Genomic DNA, 12275 nt, shown 5'->3' with positions numbered 1-12275 from the left:
ACAGGAAGTAGTCGCAACATTCTAATGTATTGTGCCTGTAGGGGGCACTGCGAGCATCATGTTACGTGACCAATTTAACAAAGTGGAACTCCCACTAACGTTAAGTGACAGACTGCTATTACATAGAAATTACAACATGGAAACAGGCTGTTTGGCCTAACCAGTCTGTGTTGGTTTTATCCTCTACACAAGCAGTCGTCCTAATTCCATGTGCCTGCCTTGTTCCCTTTATCCTTGTTTCCTTCAGCCACTTATCTAACCTATTTGTAAATGTTGACGTAGTCTCTGCTTCAATCACTAGCTCCAGTACTGCATTCCTCACACATCCCTGTGTAAAAAAAAAATCTGTGCTATACCCTCTCTATTGCCTCAACATCCTTTCTATAGTGTGGAGCCCAGAACTGCATAAAGGAACTCCAATTGTGGTCTTACTAAGGTTTTATTTAGATTCATCATTACATCTCAACTTTTATATTCTATACCTGTTGCTATAAAACTCAGTATTCCATTAGCTTTTTAAAGACCTTTTCCATTTGTGATGCTGCTTTTAATGTCCTGTGAATCTGAACCCCCAAGTCCCATGGCTCTTCCACATCACCCAGCTTTCCTCCATTCAAAGTATAATCATTTTATTTTTTACCCAAAATGTACTGTCATTGAATTCCATTTGGCATATTCTGCCCATTCCACCATCTTATCAATATCCTCTTGTAGCTTCCTTTACTATGCCTCCTGTTTTAGTATCATCTCCAAATTTGGCCATCACTCCCTCTAGTCAAAGCACTGATGTTCACAGTGAACAGAACCCCATGGGATACCACCACTCATTCCCAACCATTCTGAAAAACTTCCCTTAACTCCTACTCCCTGTTTCCTCCCTTCTAACCAGTTTTTAATTCAATTTGCTACCCTCCCCTTAATTCCATACCCCTTAAAGATCTCAATTAGTCTGCAGTATGGTACCTTGTCAAAGGCATTTTGAAAGTCCATATATAGCACATCCACTGATTTCCCCCATCCATCATACCTGTAACCTTCTCAAAGAACTTGATCAGGTTAGTCAAGCATGATCTTCCTTTCTGAAATTCAGTTTGGCTGCTTCTAATTACTTTCTCTTTACCTAGATATTTAATAATGTTATCTTTAATTAAACATTCAAAATGTTTCCCTATCACATATTTTAAACTAACTGGTTTGTAATTACCCGGGTTAGCTCTATTTCCCTTTTTGAAAGCGGGTATTATATTGATCACTCTCCAGTCCTCTGGCACACATCCACTCTCAATAGAACCCTAAAATATCATTAGGGCCACCACTATTTCTTCCCCTATTTCCTTCAGGATCTTTGAATGTATCAACAGAATCCAGCTGAGAAAGATTCCAGTGTCTTCTGCCCCTCCCCCATACTGAACAGGATTCTGGAGTTTGCCCCTCAAAATCTGTCCTCTTTACCCTCCCCAATAAGCAATTTTTGGCCTCTTCTCAACCCTTCCCTTTCCCCTTCTTTTTCATTCTTCCCATCCCATCCTCTCACCCTCTCCCCTCTCCTCTCCCTCTTCTTCCTCCTCTCACCTCCAATCATGTCCTTCTCCATCCCCGTTCCTCCCATCTCCTGGTTGGGTGGGCCAGTTTGCAGAAAAGAGAATTGGATAATAGGGAATGAGGTTTTTTTATTTCTCTTATTCACTCACTCTGCTCTTCGATGTTATATGAAAATGTAGGAGCAAAGAAGTGCTGCAAAATAGGGACGATATTGGTAATCAGAACAGCTACTTGCAAAGCGTGTGCAACCCAATTGAATATTTCCAATCCCTTCAGAACTAGATGTTGTTCTTTTAGTGCGAAGTGACACTAGCCATCTTATTTTTGCTTCTGAATACTCAATCTGCCAGAGGAACCAGTACTTTCACAGTTCATGAAAGACAGCATGTATACAGTATTATTCCAATATGGCTAGGCGACATTAAACTTGAATAGTACTTGAACCTAATAGCAATTAATCTGAATGGTTTCGCTTTTTTAAACTGATTCTGTCTCACCAAATAATTAGGTTTCACTGCTCTGCAGCACCTCAACTGGTGGGAGGGTGTAATTATAGTGTGACAAGTTTACATAGGCAGTTTCCATTATAAACGTGGACACAGAAATCTATATAATGGAAAAGCTTGATAGGAATTACATAGAATGTACTGCACAGAAACAGGCCATTCAACCCAACAGGTCCATGCCGATGTTTACGCTCCACATAAACCGTATCCCACCCCTCTCCATCTAACCCTATCAGCATATCCTTCTATTCCTTTCTCCCTCATGTACTGATCTATCTTCCCTTTAAATGCATCTATGCTTTTTGCCTCCAACGGAAGTGTGCACAGATGTAAGATTTTTAATATATATTGTATCTGTGTTACATAGGTCACATGTTTCATTGAAAATTTCTGTGTAAACATTCCTATGGAGATTCTCATGTTAAAATGTCCACAGGTATCGATAATGCATTTTTTGTGACACATCTCTGTAATGCCAGTAGGTGGTATTCTAATAGGTTTTCCAATGTTAATTTAATCACTGACTGTAACTCCTCCAGTAACAAATCAACAAAAATGCCTTGAGTTTGCAGCATCTAGTTGCAGGCAGTGGTAATATGGCACGAGTCACCCAAATCCAACCTCCATTTTCTTGTTTTTCTTCTACATCTTTTATTTCGTAATCTTTTAAATTGTAAGTCAAATATATTTTGTAACATTTTAAATTAATTTTTTGCTGCCTTCCTGACCTTTTGCCTGCTGTCTGCTGCTTCTGGTCTTTCTTTGCCTGTCATGACCTGTAATTCCTTCCCACCCTCTCCCTCATCCTAACTGCTCCTTGTTGCAACCTTATCTACTCCTGCTCCTTGTGTTGAAGTATAATTGGAATGATCTGTGCGGTTATTTTGAAACTGGGGTGGTGGGGGTTGGGGATATTGAAACAGAAATCTGTTCATCTTCTCAAGTTCTTTTCCACTACTTTCACCTCCTGGAGAATAACTTCCAGCTGATCAATGATAATTTTCTTCTGAGTTTTGATTGCTTCTTTCACAGGGGGCTGTGCTGCACTTTCAGTGCTTTCCTTGGTAGACTTGTTTCTTGATGACATTATTTAGAAAACTGAAAAGTGGTGGTTTCGGTTGTCCACTTTCCTTGTCATTTCTCTCACTGATCATCCATTGACTTGGTTATGTTTGGCACACGGAGAGCTCACCATTTGCACACCTGTGAACGGCAGCAACATGCCCAGCAATTGCCTTTGATCTTACTTAGCAGAAACAGAGAGTATCAATTCAATGGCAAACGAATACAGCCTCTGTCTTTTACGGAAGTATCAATACTATCTGAGATTGTTGAGTCCAAGTTCTACTTGAGAATATATAATCAAGAAATGTGTACCTGCTGGCGACGGCAGTGGCGTTATATAATTAGTGCCAAAAGGTTGCAATAATTACTTGCAGTGTTTTATAATACACACTATTGAAAGTGGGTAATACTTTATATTACTGTAGTCAAATGTATCGTGTTCACCACAGGTTTGTAATGATATTTCAATTTTTCCACAAATGTGTGCAAACATATTGAGAATATTACTAGTGATTACACTTCAAAGCTTTTCATTGGCTGTAAAGCGCTTTGGGACGTCCTGAGGTTGTAAAAGGTGCAATATAAATGCAAGTCTTTCTTTTATCTTTTTCTTTAATATGTATTGTTTGCATTCAACAGGAATTCATTTTAATATCAGCCACCAGGAGGATTGATGCTTTTATTTTTTCAGCCTTTTTTCACTCTCCTGGCATTGAGATCACTGACAACACAGGAAGACTATGAAACAGGCCAGAATTGGATATCAGTATTTATTCCAGACCAGAAAATAGTAACCACAGGTTATGTTACTGTCTGTCTGTCTGAGCTGGTTTTGTGAGCAGAATTTTGATTGGAGGTACCAGATTGGAGTTGCTGATCTTAAGAGCAACAGATAGTCTAAATCAGAAGCTTTGGTTAAGATGGTATGAAGTAAAAGAAACTGGCAATGGAGCACCAAGAGAACATTGTAGTAGCATAAAAAACTCTGGCATGACTTGATATGGATTATAAATCAAGACATTGACACTGACCAGCCTGATCATAATATTGATGATGAAACTGTGCCATTTGTTTGTCAGACCAGACCTGCATTCTAAACAGTTGATTCAGTAACTTTTAATTTATGCAGAATTTCCACTATGTTCTAAATCACCAAATGTAATACTTGAAGAATTCATGAACAGGCTTTTAGGGTTTAACCAACATTAGCAAAATATGCACTTGCCTATGTTTTATTTTGGAGAGGACAAGATAGGTCAAGCATCGGCCATACCAGCCTATTGTTATTGTGAAGTAACTTTTTGCAGCAAAGTTACCGTGACTGTCCATTGCAATCTTTTTTTTGTCGTTAATGGGATGTGGGCGTCGCTGGCGAGGCCAGCATTTATTGCCCATCCCTAATTGCCCTTGAGAAGGTGGTGGTGAGCTGCTTTCTTGAACCGCTGCAGTCCATGTGATGAAGGTTCTCCCACAGTGCTGTTAGGTAGGGATTTCCAGGATTTTGACCCAGTGACAATGAAGGAACGACGATATATTTCCAAGTCAGGATGTTGTGTGACTTGGAGGGGAACGTGCAGGTGGTGTTGTTCCCATGTGCCTGCTGCCCTTGTCGTTCTAGGTGGTAGAGGTCATGGGTTTGGGAGGTGCTGTCGAAGAAGCCTTGGCAAGTTGCTGCAGTGCATCCTGTAGATGGTACACACTGTAGCCACGGTGCGCCGGTGGTGAAGGGAGTGAATGTTTAGGGTGGTGGATGGGGTGTCAAATTATCTTTGTACCTGCTCTAGTATGCATGAGAGTCTTCCCCCACAAGCTGTATGTTAGTTCTCCAAATGTTTCCTTGTATCTATCTATAACATATTACAAGTCTTGTGTATAGTGTGCATTTCTGGTTTCACACTTACTTCATGTAACACTTTCTCCATCACGCTTTGTTGATAATGCCCCATTGTTGGAAAACAGTGTCCTCTGATTCACCATGAACAATAGCATGGGAGATTTGCTTTTATATATATATATATATGTATGAACACTGGGATGTGTTGTTTTTTAAAATATCTTATATTATTTCAACAATGCTTGCTATAACTTAAAACTGTAATATGTGAAGTATGCCCTGTAGCATTCAGCAAAATAAATCTCTTCATATTAGTCAAATCACAAGGTGCAGTTTCATTTTACGGTACACACAAAATAACCTTTCTTCTGTTTTTCAAATCCAAGTGTTAAAAGCCTTACCTTCACTATTGGAATGCACAAAACAGTAAGCAATCCTGAAGTAAATTTCTGAGATATCAGAGAGTAGAGATTTCACTACTCAAAACTCTGGGCATACTCACTAAAAACCTCTTCTTCAACTGACAGCTGAAGGCAGTTGGCCCTGTGGGTCATTACTTGATTTCTGATGCTCCATGCCTATGGTGGCTTTGCTACTGCTGACTGATTGTGCCCTTTTCTTTATTATAAAAGAATAACTTGCTGGAAATGCGAGTTGATAATGGTGTGGCTAGGCCAAAGGGGCATCGGGATCTCAGTGAATGGTGGGACCAACTGTGTATTTCCTTGAGAAAGAAACAGAGGAACGACGGAGAAGGAGGGTGAATTAGAGTTGTTTAATCATACTAGGTACAGAAAGAGAAATAAAGAGAGTGAAAGAAATATTGGATTGAGAGAAAAAAAGCTATAGAAAGGAAATGTAAGAAAAAAAATGAAAACATTTAAAATTTGACATTTTAAAAATCTCTAACAATTTACTACATGCAGGAATGAGACTGAACAGTTTAAATTGTTTCCTTTCTGGACCAGAGAGGTTGATTGGCATTGCATTAATAATTATCACATTGTTAAAAAGATACTTACGCTGTTAAGTTCCAGGCCTAACTCTCTGCGGTGAGTTTAATGAACAATTAATGTGTAAATCCAGCAAGTTCTCAAAAATAACAGGAGGCTCAGGGCGTGATGCTGTTTTTGTGAAGCAAACGGCGGAGTGGCGTAAATCGACCAGCAAGTTCTGGAGATTCGATCCCCTGAATTTGCTAGCTGATTTGTGCATTAATAACGAGTGTGTCATTAACACACCAGCTTATTTTTCCAGCAAGGTTCAGCCCATTGTTCCTGGTTAGTATATAAGTCCCTAGGTATTAGGTGATTGAATTAGCTGTAGGATTTCACTATTAAGAGTTGTATCTTCCTGTTGGGTAGAATTGTTCACAGCTTTCTTTGCTGAACATTGTATAAAAATGTTTGTGTTTTTATGTATGTTTGTTTTTTGTTCAAAAACAAAACCTTAAGTGTGTACAAATGATTTAAAAAATCATAGCCTGGGTTATGTTACAAAAAACGACCACGTCTGAAGTTTGGCACTAACGCACTTCAAGCTTTGTTGTTCCACATTACAATGTTATCTCAATCATTGGATGTGTTATTCTGTACAGAATGTGGTATACTGTATCGAATTACAGCCAGGCTAATATTCTCTACGTAATGATTGAGGCCCAGCTGCAGTGTAGAGCACACTAATAATTTTTAATTGAGAAACCAACAACAACTTGCATTTATATAGCGCCAAGCGACCCAAGCCGCTTCACAAGAGCGTTATCAAACAAAATTTGACACCGTGCCACATAAGGAGATTTTAGGAAAAGGTGATCAAAAGCTTGGTCAAAGAAGTAGATTTTAAGGAGTGTCTTAAAGGAGGAAAGGTAGAGAGGCAAGAGGTTTAGGGAGGGAATTCCAGAGCTTAGGGCCTAGGCAGCTGAAGGCAGGTCACGCGATGGTGGAGCGATTAAAATCGGGGACGTGCAAGAGGCCACAATTGGAGGAGCGCAGAGATCTGGGAGGGCAGGAGAAAATTACAGAGATAGGGCGGGGCGAGGCCATTGCCGGACTGGGAGTCAATGTAGGTCAACGAGCACAAGGGTGGTGGGTGAACAGGACTTGGTGTGAGTTAGGATACGTGCAGCAGAGTTTTGGATGAGCTCAAGTTTATGGAGGGTGGAAGATGGGAGGCCAGCCAGGAGAGCATTGGAATAGTCAAGTCTAGAGGTAGCAAAGGTATGAATGTGGGTTTGAGCAGCAGATGAACTAAGGCTGGGGTGGAGACGGGCGATGTTACGGACTTGGAAGTAGGTGGTTTTGGTGATGGAGCCAAGGTGAAGGGCCAAGGCCCACAGTGCCGAACACTAAGATTCAAAAAAAGTAGGGGAAGACAAGGTGAATCGCAAAGTAGTGGTTAGGTGATACCAAGTTTTGGTTTTAAAAGCTTATATATTGTAGGAAGAGAAGACTGAGATAAGTTATAAGTTGCATAGTCTTGAGGTCCTAGAAAGCACTCCGTTAGATTCGGAGATGGTGCTCTGAATCTTGATTTCATTACGATGAGGATTAAAAACATGTGGTGCAGCATATTTGGAGTTTGGTAGAAACGATAAAAGGTGCCTGGAGGAGAAATGGCCATAGTCGTATCAGTAAAATAGACACAAAGATTGCAGTACAAAGGTTTTAGGCTAGATAGTCCAATTAGATTTTTTAATTGCATTTTGTATTTTCTCGGGGGGGAGGGGTTCTGGATATAGGAGCAGTAGGGAAATCTCGCACAGATTTGGACTTCGTATAGCTGGAGAGTTTTTGAAGGGGGAAACAAAACAGCGATTGACATAGACGAGGACATTGAACTTTGTGCAGCTGGGCCAGTGCACCAGATGTGGGAGTCGCACTGAAGGGGGGGGGGGGGGATCAGAGGAGATGGTGAGGCTAAAACTGATAAAGAAAATGGCGCGACCAGGAGGGCAGTTTTGTCTTGTTGGCCTGGTGGAGCAATGTGCTAATCTGTGCTTCTTTTTTTTTACCCTGTGTAGAGTACGCTGCAGCCGGGCCTCTCAGCGCTGGTGGGAGCCGAAACCATCCATCACACGCCCTCGCCATCGCCCCCCTCCAAACCCGCAGCGGTTTCCATGGTGACCGCCAGCTCGGGCGAACTCGTTGCCTAGCATCCGGGAAGTGACGGCACAGTGTCGTTGTGGGATTGGCTGCGTGCGGACGGTCGGGCTCCATTTTGAGGTGAGCTGGGTTTTGGGTGAAGTGTCTGCGTCGATTGAGCGAGTCACTGAAATCATAAGAAAGGTAGCGTGTCCGGGGCCCCGGGGGGGACTGGGGGCTGGGGCTGGGGCTGTTAGCGGAGACCGGAGGCGATCGGTTCATCTTAAGATTCCAGCCCCGAGTGCGCTAACGCTCGGTTAGGGCACCGTTATTGTTAGTCGGTTGTAATGTGGGCGCCGAGGTGGCGCCCGCGCGGGCCGCTGTGTGCGCTGGAGAGGCCTCGGGGCAGAGGCGATGGTTTTGTTTCTCTCTCGATTGTTTTCAGTCGGTGAAACCGCGGCCGCTTCCCAATGCCTCCGGGGTTATTTTTGCCTCGTTTTTAATGCAAATAGCATACGTTGTGTCTGGAGTGCGGGGGCGGGGGAACGGAAGAGATTAGGATATGGGGGATGGGGGAGGGATTGGAGGAGGGATGGGGAAGGGATGGGATGGGAGAAGGATTTGTTTGATGGGGAGGGGGATTGGGTTGAGGAGGGAATGAGGACGTTACTACTTCAAATTTGATGAGAATCCTTGTAATTTCTGAGTTGCCAAGAGAAAAATGATCGGAAATATGTCTCCATTTAAAAAAATGTATTAATTGATTAGGCTAACAATGTATATTTAAAATTTCAGGGCTGATAGGATCAGAAATATGTCATGTAATTTTTTTAAAGCAAGAAATCGAGTTCATTTTTAAATACATAAAAGTCTATAATATCAATAAAGATCTTTTTTAAAAAAAAGTTTGGTTTTTAAACCAGAACTGTGTTCCTCTGTAATGGATATAGAAGCAGTAAGAAAATCTTGCACAGATTTGGGCTATGTATAGCTGGAGAGTTTCTTTTTGGGGGGGCGCGCAGGGAGAGTGATTTGACACTTTTCTTGGGTGTTTAATAGCTCCTCCAAAACTCTGCTGCCTAGGTCCCACTCATCCCTCACCCTGTCCTTGACCTAAATTGGCTCCCAGTTCTCCAACGTCTCAAATCTTGTCATCCTCGTCATTAAATCTCTATGGCCTTACCCCTCCCTATATTTGTAACAACCTCCAGCAGTACAACACCATCCGCCGAACTTGCCATGTCTCTAACTCGGGCCTTTTTTCCGCCCCCATCTCTTTGCCCACTATTGACTGATGTCCCTTTATCTGCTAAGGCTTCTGCCCTAAACTCTACCTTACCTCCTGCTCCTTTAAGACCCTCATTAAAACCCACCCCTTTGACCATTGGTCACCCCTCTTTGGCTCAATGTCTTTTTGCCCTTATGTCTCTGAAGTGCTTTGAGATGTCTTTCTAAGTTAAAGGTGCTATATAAATGCAAGTTGTTGTGTTGGCAGATGGTATTCCAGATTTGACTTTATTGTTTGTTTTGACAGTTGTATTCTAGGTCAGCAAAGATGAGCTCCCGAGTGTTCATTGGCAGACTGAGCCCTTATGCCACTGAAAAAAATGTGGAGAGGTTCTTCAGAGGATATGGACGAATTAAGGAAATTGATCTGAAGAACGGATTTGGATTTGTGGTAAGTTTTTGTTTTGATGGGGTGAGTTATACTTGTGTGTGGAGTGACTTAACTCATCTGCTACAAATTGACCATTCATAATGCTTACCTAACTGTTGAAATCAGTTGCAGAATAGTACGATGAATATGATTTTGTTACCTTTGATTACTGGCGTGACAGCTCTGCCTATTTGGAGGTGGATACCTAGATCCTGCCGTCAGTCATTGTGTCTTTTTCTGTGAAAAGCAAAGGGAGAAACTGCCAGAGGCATAGACACTACCAGCATGAGTAGCTGAAGCCTCTTGCTCCTCCCCATAGAAGTAGAAATGTGGTATTGCTATCATTCATTTGTATGGAGCTTATCCAGTAATTGGGGATTATTTTGGGGGTAGGTAAGGTTTTAAATCCACATCGTTGAATAATGAAAATTGCATTTGAAAATCATTTGGGCAAGATACAAATCTATTGTTTTGTCTTCAGGAATTTGAAGATTACAGAGATGCAGAGGATGCAGTTTATGAATTGGATGGAAAAGAGTTGTGCAATGAAAGGTGAGTACTCCATTCTCACCTCCACATCCCCCAAATAAACTGGAAGGCGGTAGTTATTGTGCAGTGTTTTCAGCTACATAAAAAAAATGAGCATTTTGTTTGTGCAGAGTGACGGTTGAGCATGCCAGAGCACGCAATAGGGGAGGACGAGGAGGAGGGGGACGATATCAAGGTCGCTTTAGCCAAAGCTATCAACGCAGTGCAGGAAGGTGAGTCCATTGACTTTAAATTCAAAATATTACAGTAACATTATGCAAATTGTCTTTTAAAGAATATATGTAACATCAATTTATTTAAGTATATTATGATGGACATTAATATCAAACGATGAACCAAATTTTATTTCATACGTGACAAGTTAAATTTGTTACCAGATTTTATGCTATTCTAGTTCAAAAGTAGTAAGTGGCAAAACATTTTTGTCCAATGTTTATATTGAGTGCTATATTTTGTTAGTTAGCAAAGTAGAGATATTGCTTGCGATCATTTAAGGGCCATTGTGGTACTAAGTCATTTGGATCCAGAAGGTCCTGGATTTAATTCCTGGAAATGTTGATCGCAATTGGGACAGTTACTACTGTTGCCTTTACAATCTTCGGGAATAGGAGGACAAAAGCATATTGGTTCTCGCTCAAATGACTCTACTAGAAAGTGAACACTCATCGATGTTGGGTGAAGACAGAAATAGCTCAGTTGTTTTAACAACGAATAGCCTGGGGACATGCAGTCTCCAGGCTCACACTAGGATAGGGTTGCTTTTTTCCACAGACCCATCATCGTTGCTGTGTGTGGTGACAGCACAAACCTGTTCTTTTGAATGCATTTTCAATGTCACAATGTATATGTACTAGAATTCTTATGTCTTCTATCCGCCATGAGTCATTACATCCTGAAAAGGAGGGGAGGAAAAAGGTCAATCAATATTCCTCATGGGTAAACTACAAACTTTTCTTCTCATTCAATAATATGTGATTCACCAACAGAAAATAAGAAGCTATATTTTTGAGCTGGTTTCAGTATTTTTTAAAAAGAAATCTGTGGGTTATTCATGTATTTGAGTTGTGTAGGATGTGGGAAATGTTTTATCCTTGTGTGTTTTAAAAGTAGTGGGAACTACAGAGAAGCAGAAAATCTTATGTTCTGTTTGATATTCCCTTACTGAACTATCTCCAAAATAAAGTACCTGTTGACTCAGCTTCTATAATGCACAGATCACAATTTATTATCCATTTCAGAAATGGGCCCCCGGTTCGTACAGAAAACAGAGTGATTGTTGAAAACTTGTCTTCCAGAGTTAGCTGGCAGGTATGTTGGATGTAATATCTAATCATATGTGAGACTACATTTTGTGTAATTTGTTAAAACAAATGAAAATGAGATGGAATGAAATTGGCACTGTTTAATTGTAAGTAGAGCTTTCAAGGTTAACTTAAGAGTCATTTTACAGTGTAGGGCACAGGTGTAATACTGTATCTCTGCCGCATTCCTGACAAACTAGCCGCGAACGTTACGTTTAAACAATGAATCCTAACTGAATGTAAAGAAACATTCAAAAAAATTGTCTAGTGCAGATAATTACAAAGAATCACAGTAACATGATGTAGGAGAACAAAAAGAAGTGATTCTCAACAAGTTGGCATTAAATGTGTCAGAACAGTTCCTTCCAAAAGTCACGTAACTAGCCAGCAGTGGAAACATTATATGTGATGTGATTAATTGTGACAGAATAGTACAATAACTTGAGTTGCTGACAAAGATAAACTAGAGTGGGAGTTTTTTAAAAAAAAAGTCACCAAATTTGCTCCAAACATATATGTGGACCATTCTGAAATGTCCATTTTTTTATATTTAATGTAATGTGTGGCCTTTTATTGTCAAAATGACTCTTAATAAAGTGTTACTAGTTATCTACAGTTGACTGATAATAGTTGTCATTTCTCCAAGTCTTTCCATAAATTGAAAAACTGCAGTCAAAGGTGCTATACTTAATGCCAATGTCTGGGCCCAAGGTAAAGTGGGAACTTTAAACTGTTTTTTTG

At 40.7% G+C, this 12275-nt stretch overlaps 1 protein-coding gene across 4 annotated transcripts in view; it reads left to right on the top strand.

Annotated features, from left to right (window-relative positions):
* The window catches only part of LOC137326319 (serine/arginine-rich splicing factor 5-like), a 76904-nt gene that overhangs the window by 61392 nt on the left and 3237 nt on the right, over nucleotides 1–12275 (top strand). Inside the window, exons 1-5 of one of the 4 annotated variants that reach the window (XM_067991290.1) lie at nucleotides 8089–8168; nucleotides 9562–9705; nucleotides 10166–10236; nucleotides 10344–10445; nucleotides 11472–11541. The exons of 1 other annotated variant lie outside the window; for it this stretch is intronic. In XM_067991290.1, the coding sequence (XP_067847391.1) occupies nucleotides 9583–9705; nucleotides 10166–10236; nucleotides 10344–10445; nucleotides 11472–11541 (366 nt within the window). In that variant the 5' untranslated portion in view covers nucleotides 8089–8168; nucleotides 9562–9582. Of the gene's footprint in view, nucleotides 1–8088; nucleotides 8232–9561; nucleotides 9706–10165; nucleotides 10237–10343; nucleotides 10446–11471; nucleotides 11542–12275 lie in introns of those variants that run through there. 2 more of the 4 variants (XM_067991292.1, XR_010964167.1) reach the window with 2 other exon arrangements.

Source organism: Heptranchias perlo, chromosome 10 (genome assembly GCF_035084215.1).
Source record: "Heptranchias perlo isolate sHepPer1 chromosome 10, sHepPer1.hap1, whole genome shotgun sequence".
Taxonomy (NCBI): Eukaryota; Metazoa; Chordata; class Chondrichthyes; order Hexanchiformes; family Hexanchidae; genus Heptranchias; species Heptranchias perlo.
Note: the sequence above shows the minus strand (reverse complement) of the source record. Positions and strands in the feature narration are given on the sequence as shown.